Source organism: Scylla paramamosain, chromosome 7 (assembly GCF_035594125.1).
Source record: "Scylla paramamosain isolate STU-SP2022 chromosome 7, ASM3559412v1, whole genome shotgun sequence".
NCBI classification, from domain to species: domain Eukaryota; kingdom Metazoa; phylum Arthropoda; class Malacostraca; order Decapoda; family Portunidae; genus Scylla; species Scylla paramamosain.
In genome coordinates this window covers 33,363,898-33,380,289 of record NC_087157.1, presented here as the reverse complement: position 1 = coordinate 33,380,289, position 16,392 = coordinate 33,363,898, and the positions used below count along the sequence as shown (strand labels likewise).

The window sequence follows — 16,392 nt, the reverse complement described above, 5'->3', positions numbered from 1 at the left end:
TTCAGAAGTCAGTGCTCCAGAGAACACCTACCAGAATTACCCTCCAGACAGACCCAATGGCCACCGCAGGGATTCATCCGAGAACATGAATGGGGAGGGTAAGGATGTGTTCATGTTTGTCTCTTTATTGGTTATGTACAGAATGTTGAATGTAATGAATGCTGAATACTGCACCCATGGTTGTAATGTATGATTCTCTTGTAAACAGTCAGTTTTGTTGATATTATCTAGTACATTCCACAAAATACCATTCTTGTCATAAGAAATATACACTCGCCTTTAGCTTTTACATTATACAGTAACTGCAGTTAGAAATGTTGTGTATATTAAGTAGCCGGTGTCTCAGCATTAATGAGACCCAACACTTGCTAACTTATGTCTTCTGTATCTCATGCTCCTGACACTGAGCATCATTGGCAGTATAGAGTCACAGTTCATTGTTGACCAGAGCAACCTGCCAGTGGGCTAAATACTGCTTTAGAAGATTGCTTAGAGTTTATGCAAAATTAAAGTATAGAAATTTTGTTGAATGTACAGGATTTAAGAATTTGATGTAATTGCATTGTCTCATGTGATAGTGAAAGCATGATTCACAGCAGCTTTTATAATTCCAGAACAAATGTCTGACCATTTATTTCCATTGCTGACATATGACATTTTACTTTACAAATGATACTATGAGCCAAACAAATTGACTGGCATTTCATGAAATTCTAACCTCTGCTAAACTGCACAAATTTCTAATTCTCATGGGAAAAAATAATAATAAAAATAATAATAATAATAATAATATTAAAAAGACCAAAGTGACAAAATCTTCTGAGCATGTGTGTGAGGTAGTCTGTAGCAAGACTAGTATTGTGCATGAACCACCTTTGTGTAGGTAGCCAGACAGCTAATGCTCACCACATGAGCTGTGTGAATGCACTACATATATAGTCAGTAGTCATACATTTTTTTTCTGTAAATATTTAGTAATTTTATGATGCTTTGACTTTTTAAGAATTCACTTGCTAAAATAATTTATCTATTAATTACTGCATCAATTTCTATCTTCTTGCCTTCATAAGTAACTGATATTGATAAAATACATTTCTACAATGCTTTTAAATCTAACAAAGTTTCCAACAGTGTAGTGAAATGAGTAAATAATCAAACTAATGATGCTGAGCATTTAGAGATCATCACTATATTAAAAATGCAGGCTAGGGTGCTGAGGTGTCACTGAAGCAAGCTCTTCATGGAAATATGTACATTTTCAGCCAGATTTGGATCAGATAAACTACCTTACCAGTTACTGTCCAAATGCAGTTTTCTCATACAGGCATCAAGTCTTTCTAGAGATGACATGCCAGAATTCATGCAGGAATTTCCATTCAAATGCTGCAATTCCTACATGTGGAGTATCTAATGTATGCTTCCTCTGTTGTTTAGATGTATGTTGTATTGTTGTATGCACTGTGATTTAGTTGCACAGTACACTACACACTTGAAGAACACAGTTGGATTTGATTCTCTCTCTCTCTCTCTCTCTCTCTCTCTCTCTCTCTCTCTCTCTCTCTCTCTCTCTCTCTCTCTCTCTCTCTCTCTGGATAGCTACTGGCAGTAAGAAATTGCACCAAATACTTAATCAGAATGTCAGAACTTGTGTAAAAATCACAGCTCTTACCTGCAGTGGTATTCGTCCCAACTATATATCTTTTGCAATATAGCAGTATAAGGGTATTCATTGTATCTTGCTATGAACAGGAAGTTAAATAGAAATTTGTTAAGATGTTAAAGGACAACACTTAGATGAAATGGTCTGTCTCAGGATTGTGAAAAGACAGGTAGAGTACATTTTGCAGCAAAGGTAGATGTATGTTAATTAGGGCTTAAACTCAGGATTGCATTTTATTACACAGTTAAAAAGAATGAATAATGAAAAAGAGGCAGGAAAAAAAGGGGATTTAAACAAGCCCTGGATTGCATCAGGAAATGTTACCATACCATGTTAGGGGAACTTGTAGAAACCATGACATGGTGGTTACCATAAATCCAATATTGCAAAATTCTGCCACAACATTTCTAGGTGTGAATGTTCTTACACATGTAAATAATGCTTGTAGATGAGAACATTTAAGGCAATATTTCCTGTTGGGCCATAGTATGCATATGCATGAAGTGGGCTTTAGATGTAACCTTTAGATAATAACTGCATGATCATGGATTTTTAGTGACACATCTGACCAGTAGTATTGTTTGTACTTATAGCTTATAAATCTTCGACACCTGTCATTACCAGTTGTAACCATGCTGACTTCAATGTCCTCAATACATGCTTGTGCCTTTCATGTGTCCCCTAACCCAAATAATGTTGCATAACACAAATTCCTTTATTTAGCTTCTTCATTCCTATCCTCTGATAGCATAGTGGCATGTACATGCTTTCTATTAGTACAAACCTGTCTTGTAGGAAATGATCAGGCAACTTTCAAGTGATGTGAGTGAAACCATTGCATAAGTACTGCACATGCCACTACCTTATCAGCCTTGCCACTGCAGGCATTTACATCAGTTAGTTCCTACACCTTCAGCATGTCTGTTATGCATTTAGTTGTCTGTCCTTAGCCTTTTGCAAACTTGTCTTGTATGTGTTGAAGATGACTTTAGCCTTTAGCCTGTGTATCCTGTCCCCCGTGTTGTCCCCTTTGTTGAGTTGGTGGCTTCTCTGCAGACTTACCCCCCCTGCCTAGATCAGCCCCACCACATGTCATGGCCCGGCCCCCTGTACCACCCAACCGGGCCAGATATGGCGACCAGTCCTGGGTGGGTGTGCCGCACCACCCTGGCATGCCACACGCTGGGGCGGCTGCCCACCACAGGCCACAGATGGGGCACACAGTAGGCCACCACCACCAGGTAGCCCAGCACCCCACGAGCCACGTGACTCACTTCTCGCAGGTGTCACGTGTATCTCACCACCAGTACTCGTACACGCCACAGGGTCAGTCCTGCACCGCCTCCACTGTGCTGTGTTGTGTTGTGTTGTGTTGTGTTGGTGTTGTAGTGGCTAGCTACTTCATTTGAATGTTGTGCTTGTAGATGTATGTTTTGTCTGTAATATGCTTTAGCCTTATTGGATGCTGTGTAATTTTACATGTACATTATTTGTGGGAAAACAAAACAGAGTTCATCTTTGGTCTTTGGGTAATTAACAATTCCAGCAAACTAGATATTATGGGGCATCTAGATGGGTTACTATTAGTTGTCAGAACTACAAGGTGATTTATCCTCTCCCAGCTCTTGTAATTTTATTTATTTTTTTGCAAGATGAGTAAATATACTTTTGTATTCTCAGGTTCATCCCACCACCCAGACCTGACTGACGGTGTCCCTGGCAGCAGGCAGGTAGGACCTGTGATCCACGTTGTTTCTCCAGGAGTAAGAAATGTAATGCACCTCGTAGTTGATATTTTCTAACTCATTAGAAATGCAGTGAACTCTTGATATTTTTATTCAGTGCTTATTGATAAACTTAAGGATTTCATGCAGTTTATTTCTTATTTCTTCCAGTATCACTGTTCTTAGCTCTGTAAAATAACCATCCTTACATGTTAGTCGAGACTACATTCATAGACACCTGATCTCTGCTGCTTTTAATGTCTTCTTTTCCACTCCCATGCCGCACAATGCAGCCATGTACAATGCAATTAATGTACTGCTTTCCCAGTATTTACATTTTCACCACTTGCAGATTCAAATTTTGCAGATTTTCTCTTATGGCACAAGAGCAACAGCAAAATAATTTTAAGTGCCACTAAATATCTTACAAATAGTAAGATATGGCTGAAAATGTATTTTTCCCCTTCCTTCCTTGGTAAACAACAACTCCCATCTTCAAAGGTGTTCACAACACATGAGATAATGTTATAGCAGAATCACAGAGATATATCATAGTGACAGATACACGTATATTTTATAGGTCTTTCCATCAGTATTATGTTAGGAAATGTAAGAATGCAAGTACATATTGTTTAGTACTCATAATGCATTTATATATGCACAGACAAAACACCTCATAATGCACTTATATACACACAGACAATAGACCAAGAAGACAAAGGGAGGAATTAGACAAAGCAGCCTGTAGCCCACAGCTGGGCTCCTGCCTGGGCAGCAGTTATACACTAGACAACAGAAACAACCCTTACTATTTTCCTGATTAAGTAATATAAAATAAGGCATTATTTCATTCATCAGATAGCAAAGAAGTGCATGTGTAACATTAGAAGACTTGAGAACATGATCACCAAAGTTTAAGCTTAAAAATCCTCTCCATAAAAGTTTTGAGTGACAAACCAGTGATTGATTCACATCCCTCCCCAAATCTTGCATTCTTGTGTAACCTCACTGACATCACATTTAATTCAGTATGAGGTGAAGGTGTCCTATAGTGTGCAAGTGGTGACCATTGCATGCCTTAAATAAATAATAATGGTGATGGTGTGCACACACTTGCATTTAACTTGCATATAACTGTTGAGCATTTGCACTACAGAACACCTTTTTCCCCTTACTGAACAAAGTAAAATGTCATTGAGTCTCGACAAGGAAGTAGAAGAAGAGAAGGAAAATGACACCAGCCACTCAGTAACAACTGGTTGCTGTCTGTCACTCAAAAGTTTCTAAGAGTGGATTTTGAGGCCTGAACCTTGTGTAATTGCACTCATGTCTTCTAACATTACATATGTAGTTCTTTGCTGTCTGTTGAGTGAAATAATGCCATATTTTGTGACATCTGATGAACTAGTGAGGGTTGTCTTTATTATGTCTTGTGCACAACTGCTGCCTGCCCTGTCTGATTCCTGCCTTGTCTTGCTCTCGTCAGTCTGTGTGGGCAAAACTTTATCCAAACTTTATACAATCTTACGTACTTGCATTCTCACATTTTCTAACATTCTAAGTGCAGTGATTTGTTCTCTGTTGAGCAAAATATCGCATTTTGTGATATTTAAAAGTATGGGGCCTTAGATTGGTCTATCATTGAGTTGAGCCCACCTCTAACAACTTACAGAAGGAACTGTTTACAATACTGCTTGTCACTGACAAACTTGGTTATTTACTATCTAAGATTTTGATACTTTCAAGTCCCAAAAATGCTTTACTAACCTGCTGAGTGCCCACCAGTTATAGCCTTAGCATACCGCTTGTGCTGGCCATTTTTTGTCATCCCTGAAAATTAGCATACATGTTAAAAAATGTACAGTACATGTTATAAATTAATGAACACACAAAACTAACCTGCTTACATTGTTAAGAAATGTACAGAACATGTTAGAAATTAATGAACACACAGAACTAACCTGCTAACCTTGATAGATTGGTTGAAAAGCCCTTTAGAGCAATGAGCAAAATTTGGACATTAAAACTCTAGACTTTCCTCTTCCCAGTCAGCATTGAAATAGATCACTTGTAACATGCTCCTTCAGCCTCATGTAACTGTAGAAAAATTATTTTTACACTCCACTAATGCTCAGGTAAATTCAGAAGTACATGGATACCTGTAGCATGGTGCAACACAGCCATACAGCAAGAGATGGAGGGCTGGTGGGGGTATGGGGAAGGAAAGACAGACCTCCATGTAGCTCTCAGAGACAAAATATTTGCAATGCAGCAAACTTAAATAATGCTGTAACATTTAAAAGCGTCAGCTGCACTCAGTCCAATAGTGGATTAAGTATGGATTTATTTTATATTTTTTTTAAGTGGATTTTTTTAAGAGTGAAAGTTATTTTTCTGGAGCTTCATAAGGTATTTGCCATACATGGAAGTTTGTGCCCCCTTAATCTCTCAGATATTGAGGGAGCAGTGTACCACTACAGCCTCATACAACCTTCTCTTTCCATTTATTCTAATTGGCTTACAACTAAACTGAATTCCCCAACCTTTCTTGCTTTATTCACCCTGAGCTTTACCTTTAGGGCCGCATGTTGGTGCAGTTGTAGGAATAAATAGATGCAAAGGTGGAGTTTTAAAGTGAATGAAGCAAGAAAGGTGAAGTAAAGGAATGAACTATGCATTTAGTTCTAGGTTGTTTGAAGTGAATAGAAAGAGAAGGTTACATAACAGTGCAGTAGTCATACAAATCTGCATGTTCTAGTATGTAAGAAGATCAGTTTTGTAAATCTTCATTTCATTATCTTTTCTTGTCAACACATTGAGAGTTCACTGTAACTGTGTAATATATGTTATATGTTTATTAATCCTATTATATTTTCCCTACTGTGCTTTCAGACCTCAATTGAAAGACTATTTTTACATCCCAACAGCCTTACTCCGAGTACACTTCCCGCACCATGTCCCTGCCCCAGGGTAGCAGCCTTCCACCCACAGGCTCAGTCCACACAAGTAGTGGACCCACCCCTTCCCACCGCAACTCTGCCACCATTGACCGACAGGGCCTTAGTGAGAGCTCCTCTGAGGGAGATGTACCTGTGTCAACCAACAAGAAGGAAAAGGAGAAGAAAGGCTCTGTATTCAAGTTCTTTGGGCGAAGAAAGGGTGCCCAAGTTTAGCTGTTCATTTACCAAATATCTATTTTTGTTAAGGAAATTATCAAATAGCTAATCTAATTCAACCTGTGCCACGTAAGTATATACATATGAAAAATAGGCTGTAATTTTGGCTTCCTTCAGTAGATAATATCCTCTCTACCTTACCTGTCAAACACGATATGTATAGAGAAGCTGTACCTGAACAGCTTAACACTTTCCATACCTATGGACTCTACAGAGTGTAGTGTATAGTGTGGCTCAGGTACAAAGATTGTATGGTCAGACTACAGACCATTATCAGGCTGTGTTGCAGGGGGGTATTTAAATATATTTCTATTCTGTATGTAACACTCTCTGTATTTTCTGTGTGACTTGTGCTTGCTATCACACCTCCACATGCCTTATGGTTATGTGCTCTGTACTCTTCAAGTGCCTTCATCCCTGGGCCAAAGTCAGGAAAAATGGTTTGATTACACAACTGCCTCTTGTAAGACTATCAAAACGGATAACTTTTCATACTTTTACTTCTTAGACTGTAAATAACTTTATAAATATTGTTTAAATCAAATTATTTTGTTGAGAGAAGGAAGAGTGTATGTGGAAAAGGTATTATGTGCTGCAAATAAAAGTAATATTGAAAACATGTATTATTCACTCTTAAACAGTGGCATAGTGTTTCAGGGTGGGAATTTAACTGTCTATGCTGTGGAAAACATCATTTGCATACCTTTGTTTAGCCTCACTGATTACAATATAGTCATATCTCATCTTTCCTAAGACTAACACTAATACAGCTTTACTTACACAGTCTCTAATGGGAAACCATGCACCAAACCTGTCCCTGCTAAAGTGGTCTCGTATAAAAAAAACATCATCCCTTCCCTTTAACTCATTCTTCCATGCAAGTGTTGACAACATTATACTGCGAATTAGGAAGTCAGTCTCTAATGGGAAACCATGCACCAAACCTGTCCCTGCTAAAGTGGTCTCATAAAAAAAAAACATCATCCCTTCCCTCTAACTCATTCTTCCATGCAAGTATTGACATTATACTGATTAATCTGTAGACCACAAACCAACTGCAGACTTTTCTAAGCGCACTACATCCTTTCATGTCCAGAAAACATCCTTACACATCCTGTTTGTCTTTACAAGATGCACAAACACTTCTCTTCCAAGGAATCAACAATTAGGTCATCCACTCTGTCATGTCCTCCTTGGTCACTAATCAAACTGCACCCAAAGAGTAAGAGGCTTGATTCGTCATGCACTTCATCTTCCAATACTTAGAACTAATTTCTAGTAACAATGCTAATGAATACTATAGTTCCTTCATTCCAAGCTTGCAACTGGATCCTAAGCTACTCTTGTAACCTTGTTGCTGATTAGTCTAAGGCTCAGTCATCTGTTTCGCCCAGATGCTGGATTTTCCACACTAAGCCCTGCCAAAGTTGAAGCTGAATATCTCTGATGGATAAGTTGGACACTTTTGTACCCTCGGATAAGTGTTGGATATCTCAGATTGTCAACCAAAATATACAGGGGAAGCTGGACACTTGGATAGACATTGGATATGTATCTAATGTACTATTCTGTTGTAAAGCATCACATCTTGTGTTAGCCTGAGTAATCCAAATGAAGGAATAGGAGAAAATAACAACTGGCTGAAACAACCTTTGGATTTAACACAATGACAAGAACAGAAGAAACTGTGGTGAGGTGCATGGTGTGGCAGAGAGAGGCAAGTGTAGGGGACACTGGTTCAGTCAATATTGCCAGTACTGAAGAAAAATTTTTCAAAATGCATACCAGAAAAGATAGATTTCAAATATTAAATGCATAATTTAAATATCAAATATTAATTTGCATAATATATAACCACCTGGCATTTACAATAATAGTATGCACACTGGAAACACTGCCTGCTCTGTCCTGCTAGGTAACACACAACTGGTGTTCCTGCCTGGTCCTTGCTGTGTGTGCTGGCCTTCACCACAGCTTCCAAGGCTACATCTAGTTTTCCCCTAATAATTCAGATTTTCATATATTTCAGATTGGCATTCCCCCCAACTTATCTGACTTAGGTGGGATTTACTGTACAAGGTTTACTTCTCAAACCTTAATCACCATTATTTTGTGCAATACTTGGTTTCTTGATCATGAGACAGAAGAATTATAGTTGGTTATGAATGCGTTTAATCAAAATTAACAATGAATAACCAAGATCATATGAGTTGAAGTCACAGACAGATTGGTAATTTTTATATTTTATTTTTTTTATTTTTTTTATTATCATGATACATTACACAGAAAGAGTATTCAGTAATCAGAGCAGATGTTAAATAAAGCAAAAAGAAAGAATGATAAGCAGCTTTTTATACCAAGGTGTAGGTGCAAGACAACAACACCTCTTGCATTGTGTGGGCAAACACATACACTCAGGTGCTGGTGTGCTAACAGCTTGAGATAAAATAAAAAGCTGCTTACAACCTTTCCTTTCCACCTTGTCTAAACTCTGCTAAGACCACCATGCTCACAAGAGCTTCCTCAACCACATACTGCTGTTTTTATACACAATACCATGATAATTCTACTAAAAAGAAGTAACTACTATATAAACTTTTCCAATCTGTTCATGACTTCAAAGCACATCACCTCAATTATTCTTTATCAATTTTAACTTTAGCACATTTTTTTTTAATATACTACCATCATTCTTCTGTTCAATAATCAAGAAACAAAGTAGGTATTGCACAAAGTAAGGAAGATTAAGGGAAGTGAAGTGAAATGCAGTGTGGAGAGGCCAACATCTGGGCAAAGTGGGAGACAGGCTGACTTGAGCTACATACTAATTAGCAATGAAGTTACAAAGGATACTTTCCAGTCGGCAATGATGTCACAAGGGTCACAGTCCAAGTAATGGTAAGGTTATACAAGTAGCTTTAGCTCCTGCTGCAAGCTGGGAATGAATGAACTATAATGCCTGCTTTATATCAAGCTGGAAGCATTCACTGTCAGCTTACATATTCTCTATTTCCATCTCCTTTCTCTGTCTTCCTTAACACATCAGCTTTCTTCTAATGCAACACTTATATCCAGTTCTGCATGTTCCATCTCTCTCTCTCTCTCTCTCTCTCTCTCTCTCTCTCTCTCTCTCCTACTCTTCTAAGAACCCAAAGCAGTACACAGATCTTTAAGGTTGACAAAAACCTTTAAAATTTCACAAAAATAAAAAAAAGTGCTTACCTTGTTCTTTGATGAAAAAATGGTTAAGAAGCTCAAGCTCACATACAAAACACAGGGAAAGCAAGCAGCAGGCCAACTCTCTCCTTCCTTCACACAGACTTGCATCAGAGGGCAGAGCGACACCTGAACTGAGCGTGAGTCAGGGAGGGAAGTAATGGGTCAAAGCCAGCATAAACAAGTGCAGGAAAGAACAATAATTTTCCCAAATATGAAAATACAATATTTATTTATTCATTAACTAATATTTACACCAAAACTACTCCAAGACACTTTTTACAACTCCTTTTTCCTCAGCACTATCCTTCGTGGCAGAAAATGTCATCTTGAACACTAGTGTTGTCCACAAAGACAACACAGCGACAAAGGTAAGGCAGAACCTCATTCCTTTGAACCAACCTGGATACCCCCACATGGCTATATCCATGTAACCTGCCAGCCCAAGCCCTCCCATCAATGTCAACACCCCTACAGTGTGGGGTGCCAGGAGCCCCAGCCAAGCCACCAGGGATGGGGCAACACTGTAGCCCAGATTGTGCCAGTCAGGGGGCTGGGAGCTGCCCTCAGGAAGAGTCAGGCCCCACCGCACGCCTCCAAGAAAGGACAGTATTGATGCTCCATAGTACAGCTGCGCCTGAGCCAATTCTGCTTCATAAAGACCTGTAGTCATCATGTATGCTGGGACAGCCATGAACGGCACCAGTCCTGAGAACCCAAGAGCAAGAGCTGGAGTGGGGGAGTGGCGGACCTGACAAGAGTCAAAGGTGCTAAAGTTACCAAGAGGAAATGTCAAGGTAGTTAACATAAACTTAATCAAACCATGTTATTTCCCACAACAATATTTTTTAAAAGGAGAATCTCAATATTTCCCGGGTTGTTCATGCTTTATAAGCATTATTTATATGAAAATATAGGAGAATATGAATTCATAATTCCTGAAAGTAAACAATACAAGGTGAAAATATGCAAGAGAATCTGATTTAGCCTAAACTTAAACTTGTTCAAACTTCAAAGTTTTGTGACCAGATTTAACAGACAAAATACTAAAATGTAAAATCCAAACTTGCAGGCAGCTAGTTAGTCTCTAGTGAGGCTCCTTGATCCACCTCTCACCTAGCAGTTACTAACCCAACCCACCAAGAACTCTCTTCTTCACTCATATTCAGTGATAATGCCACAGTAAGCACAAAGCACCTCAAAACACAACACTCCACCAAAGGAGGGGAGGGATGGAACCACAGTGGGGCTTTTTTTTTCCTTCTTTTAATTCTTGATGACCTTGGCCAGTGCCATTTCTACATAAAAAAATAAATAAATAAATAAATAAAATAAAATAAAATAAAATAAAATAAATAAATAAATAAATAAATAAAATAAATTGAATGAGCATCCAGGTATGCAGTTTCTTTACACAATAGAGTGACAAAATGGTTGTATGGAGGGCAGACTCATCCCAGGTACAACAATGGAGAGAACAAGCTAGAGTCTCTGTACATATTACATATAAAGGAACAAAGCTACAAAGACTGTTCTTCCCTCATCCCCACAAGTCCCAAGTATTCATCTAACGTACATCTGAGTGGTCATGCAGAGGCGTATTCAGCCACTTACAACCACTCATACACTGAAGCTACTAACCTCCCCTGTACAGCACCTAAGGCTGTGGTCCTCACCGATCAAGGATACTCCTTATAAACACACAAACAATGCAATGACTACTTATGTGCCTGCCTTTGAAATGCATGGAAAGCTTATGTATTTTCATTGAGGTTTTTTTGTATTACAATACAATTTTGTAAAGTAACTATTGTGCGGAAATCCATGAGCATTATACAAATCCTTCCAACAATCAGTCTCAAACAAGTGAAACATTACCATGCATCCCAGACCTACACACAACTACTGCAAATGGTTATGTACCACCACTTTTAATGCATTCACTTCCTCACCTGCTTCACAGCATCCACAAGGGCAAGAGAAGTGGTTTTCTTATCCTCCCAGAATTTTTTTATATGTGAAGTGTGAAGCCTTCTTGTCTCCCAATCTGTAAAAAAAAAAGAAAAAGAAAGAATGATTACAAACAAGTGACAATAACAGAACTGAATGTAATACTGACAGTGACATCCCCTCCAGCTGCTAGCCTCCTGACACTCTAAGCTTGGATCTTAGCCCTTGTATCTTTGCCAAATATAAGTCAAGCAGCATCCAGACTTTTTCATTCACCCAACCAGTGTTAGGAATAGCATAACCCTCTAGTGAGTCAAGGCCAACCAAAATTCACTTGGGTATTACCCTAACTATTTACATATTGACTCATACATTACCATGAAAGTTCTATAAAGGGTTCAACCTCCAAAACATTAAAGACAGTATGAGTTCCATCCGATAATTAGCCGCAGACTTCTAAGGGATTAATTCTATAATATTCATGAAGAGTTACAAACTGAACACTTCGCTTCAATTATTATACATTTTACAATCAATAGTTTTGTGTAGTCATCCTATTCATTGGCTTCAGCCAGGTCACAATCCCTCCGTCAGCAATGCTAGTTGGAGCTCCAATGTCAAAGACACCTGGACCTTGCGCAGACCACAATTTAAACCAACAGTTTCTACCTGAGGTTGTCTGTGGTGATCCAGTAAGTAGTGACATGAAAATTGGACATGGTCTCTTTTTTTTTCTGGTTGCCACTAAAAAGTAAATCACATGCAAGCTTCCACAGAAACACATGCATTTACCTTCTGGCCACAAAAATGTGGCAACCACTGTCCAATGAAAAGTGACTCAAGTACAGGCAGCCTTACCTGCTGCCACAAGAGCAAGGTGAGGCTCCTCAATAAGGTGTTGTTTATCAGTACCTCACAGGGCTAATCTCCCAAAGAATTAGTGCCCCACAAGGTTAAATTAAGTGGCAGCACCCCACCTCCTCTCCCTGGTCAGTCCCTAAACAAGCATCATTGCAGGTGGTGGTGCTGATGGCAGTGGAAGCCCATTTGCTGCCCCCACTTCTCAGTAGCCTGTGCAGCACATCTGGCATTGGAGTTTTTAGCACCCCCACTTCCTTGTTACAGAATGACTCGGAGGCAAACTCAAGTTAGCTTACTGCACGTTAGTGGTGACCTCACGTCTGTTGAAAATGTGTGAGTTTCATCTGCTGGAGGCATAATACATCTCTTCATTACTAAGTAATTGGTATAGATTTTACTTGTTTCATAATAAGTAAATATTTAATTTCTGAAGCTAAGTGTTGCCACTGGCCCTACTGATTTTCAACCTAAGAAATCTTACCTGAGTATAGGTTAACCCATAATACTTTACCTAAATATTTGGTTTTCGAAACTAAACTTACACATGAGGAAATGATATGTAATTACAGCCATAACATGAATTTCTATTGGTTTCTAGAAATATAAAGCAGTGTAATCTATACCAGCTGAAAATGACAAACTTTGGTCTGACCATTTTATCCTGAGCATTTGGGTGTTGTCCTTTACAGGGATTTCCTGGCCTCTAGCTCTGCCACACTTGTACCAACACACACTTAATGTCATGTATTTAATACTTGTAGTATATAGTTGTAGTATATATACACTGTAATCCTTTAAAAAGCTAAGTTAATGTAGTATATGTTTATTTTTAGTGATAACTGCATTGTTTTTTGCAAACACCACAATATTTGGCAGCATTTCCTCCTGGCATTGTCACATTTCTTTGAGTGACTCAGTCAGATCACAATCAGAGTGACCATATCAATTCACTGATCACTTCCTCTCATGCCACATGCAAGGAGGAAGAGAAAGGGGGAAGAGAGAGAGAGAGAGAGAGAGAGAGAGAGAGAGAGAGAGAGAGAGAGAGAGAGAGAGAGAGAGAGAGAGAGAGAGAGAGAGAGAGAGAGAGAGAGAGAGAGAGAGAGAGAGAGAGAGAGAGAGAGAGAGAGAGCAAGGTAATCTCTGACACTTAAGCTCTAATCCAATAACTTGCCCAGTACAAAGTGTGGCAGCAATGCAGGTTGGGAAATCCAACAACACCTAAATGCTGAGGACAAAATGGTCAGACCATACATAACACCTGAAGGTAAATCTATATTACAGGATTGTATATCATTACGGCAAAACTTAATTACATACAATTGTGAAACAATATAGAAAGTATGTAGACAGGAAATAATCTGCAGAGAGCAATATTAAGATAAATAAAAACACATGAAAATTTCAGTCTATGAGTATATTAGGATAGATGGGGTTAGTTTGTGGCCTGGGAGGTGGGCTCTCATGTTTGCAATGCTGTGGCAGGTCCCAAAAACAATAGCCAAAGCAGGCCTGACCATGAGTTAGGTTACTATCCAGTCAGTTATATTTTGTCCTTCCAGCCTGTGAGAACTCTGCATGATTCCCAGTCATGTCCAACTCCTTTATTTACAATGGATTAATTTCTTCATGTTTCATAATGAAGAATGTAGTTCTGGGTGCATTGGGATGGGATGAATGGGAGTATGTGTGATCCTATTGTCATGAATTATTGCCTGTGTGGCATCAACACCTTGAAAATATTGTTACAGTTGTGGTGTAGCAGAGGCCCCATGAGCTTTCATTAAAGAAAACCACTGGAGTTAGAAGACAATGGAAGTTGGGTATCTATAATAATTCGTCCTTTTTTTTTCATGTTGTACTTTTTCTGATAAAAGGCTATGGATTTTCATACCTTTATGGGATAAAAGGTTAGAGTTGTGTAGGCTGGCAAGTGTCTATTTTAATGCACTCCTTCCAAGACAGGCCGTCATCAATGTGACTGATTGTAAAACTGTTGTATGAGACGTACAGAGTTTGATGACGTGTGTAGCTGAAGACAACTGTAGTCAGAAGATTTTGTGAATAAAGCAAGGAAGCAGAGGGGAGGAGTCGGGTTTTTGCTTTCCTTCCCTTCTACCGAGATCCTGCTGGGATAATCTCAGTAGCAATATTATCCTCTGGCACAAACTTGACGGAATGACAGGTGACACAACAGTAGCAAATGACCCTGACTCCATCCTGTAAACATGCAAATATGACACACAAACACTCACCAGGGCGAGGAGGCGGTGCCAGGTTAGATATGTGGGCGGAGGCCAGCCTGGCAGACGTGGGCCACCGCCACCAGGCCCTGCACGCCGGTTGATGCCTTGCCACAGCCGCTACTGCCCACGCCTGCCTGCTCCCCATGGCTGCCAGTCCGCCACTCACACGCCGCCCCCCAGCACGGCACTTCCTCTCCCTCCTAGTGTGCTCTGATCAGCTGATGGCAGACAGCTGGGGAGCTTGGAACTAGTGGAGAATATGAGAATGTGGGTCTCGGTCCGGGTCTAGGTGCTGATGATGGTGATGTTTCTTGCTTTTCCAACAGGGTTCCGTATGAATTTTCTTACTTATTTTTGTGTTGCAGGCCCGTTTTTATTAATTATCTATATTCTATACTTGATTTAGTATTTTCTCTTTATTTCAAGGAGGTTTTCTAGTTGTATTTACGTCTAATTTTTATTTTATTTATTTTCTTGCGCTATAGGATTTCCAATGGATTAATTGATAGATAAATTCATTGTTGCATATATAAGTACATCTGAGGGGAGCGGAGCCTGCCAGCATCTCCCTTGACATAGGATAGTACCTATACAACATGTATAGGTAGAAAAATTGCACTTTCAAAACCTTAAAAAAGTCGTCAAAATAAAAATTTGACATGTACTGTATGCAGCTAACTAATTACAGCCTGAAGAACTCTCCAATGAAAGACGGCAAAACACACACACACACACACACACACACACACACACACACACACACACACACACACACACACACACACACACACTGGATCACCATCTATGCAATGAAAGACAGGGCAACACACACACTGTATCACCATCTGTGCAATGAAAGACAGGGCAACATACATACAAACTGCATGACCATCTGTGCAATGAAAGACAGGGCAACACACACTGCATCATCACCTGTACAATGAAAGACAGGCCAACACACACACTGCATCATCATCCGTATAATGAAAGACAAGGCAAGACACACATAAACACAAACTTGCACCATTACAAGCCAAAAACCTTATATTTTCTTCTCTCTTTCCTTCATGTACTCTCACTCACTCACATATACACACAGAAAACACATAAACTTGGACCAACACAAACTCTCTCTCTCTCTCTCTCTCTCTCTCTCTCTCTCTCCAGCCATTAGTAACACTCTTACCCAGCCTGGCAGCAATTCACATGGAGGCAGTAGTTGTCAGGACAGCACTCACTCCATTACCAGGCACCATGACGCGGAAGGAAGCAACTCAAAGGGTTTGGTGTAATAGAGTGTGAGGCAAGGACAAACAAAAACTAACATGCTCAGCTCAGACATATATTTCATCACTAAGGAACAGGACACACTTATCTCAAGACTCGCAGGTCACCACAGACACCACTACTGACACCAAAGGCAGTCACCAGCATGGCACACACACTTGCAGAGTACAGAGTTACTCAGCTACTCACACAGAATACACAAGGCTAGAAGTGAGCACAACAAGCCTCACACCAATACAAGTCACACCACAGCCACTCAGGGGGAATGAACT

At 39.5% G+C, this 16,392-nt stretch overlaps 2 protein-coding genes and 1 long non-coding RNA gene across 32 annotated transcripts in view; 1 reads left to right on the top strand and 2 right to left on the bottom strand.

Moving 5' to 3' along the window:
• The window catches only part of LOC135102403 (spectrin beta chain, non-erythrocytic 2-like), a 161,424-nt gene extending 154,247 nt beyond the window's left edge, over positions 1-7,177 (top strand). For 12 of the 30 annotated variants that reach the window (XM_064007647.1, XM_064007609.1, XM_064007613.1 and 9 more), the window contains 4 exons: positions 6-98; positions 2,717-2,986; positions 3,341-3,432; positions 6,312-7,177. In XM_064007647.1, the coding sequence (XP_063863717.1) occupies positions 6-98; positions 2,717-2,986; positions 3,341-3,432; positions 6,312-6,557 (701 nt within the window). In that variant the 3' untranslated portion in view covers positions 6,558-7,177. The remainder of the gene's footprint in view (positions 1-5; positions 99-2,716; positions 2,987-3,340; positions 3,433-6,311) is intronic. The other 18 variants (XM_064007633.1, XM_064007628.1, XM_064007629.1 and 15 more) reach the window with 3 other exon arrangements.
• Positions 1,513-6,312, bottom strand: LOC135102414 (uncharacterized). The gene is made up of 2 exons (XR_010269648.1): positions 5,354-6,312; positions 1,513-5,214 (listed from the first exon to the last, which is right to left on the bottom strand). It is a non-coding gene; the product is annotated as an uncharacterized LOC135102414 (long non-coding RNA).
• A 2,812-nt stretch (positions 7,178-9,989) lies between the features above and the next one.
• Positions 9,990-15,228, bottom strand: LOC135102413 (transmembrane protein 69-like). The gene is made up of 3 exons (XM_064007681.1): positions 14,843-15,228; positions 11,729-11,823; positions 9,990-10,527 (listed from the first exon to the last, which is right to left on the bottom strand). Exons 1-3 carry the CDS (start codon positions 14,976-14,978, stop codon positions 10,039-10,041), a joined length of 720 nt encoding a protein of 239 aa, XP_063863751.1. The 5' UTR covers positions 14,979-15,228; the 3' UTR covers positions 9,990-10,038.
• Between the last annotated feature and the right edge of the window lie 1,164 nt (positions 15,229-16,392).

Excerpts from the sequence above, each read along its gene's own strand:
- LOC135102413 (XM_064007681.1), bottom strand. The coding sequence starts at position 14,978 with ATGGGGAGCAGGCAGGCGTGGGCAGTAGCGGCTGTGGCAAGGCATCAA. Across the intron at positions 11,824-14,842 it reads GGCACCGCCTCCTCGCCCTG|ATTGGGAGACAAGAAGGCTT; the intron begins GTGAGTGTTTGT and ends TTTTTTTTACAG. Across the intron at positions 10,528-11,728 it reads TTGTGGATGCTGTGAAGCAG|GTCCGCCACTCCCCCACTCC; the intron begins GTGAGGAAGTGA and ends GACTCTTGTCAG.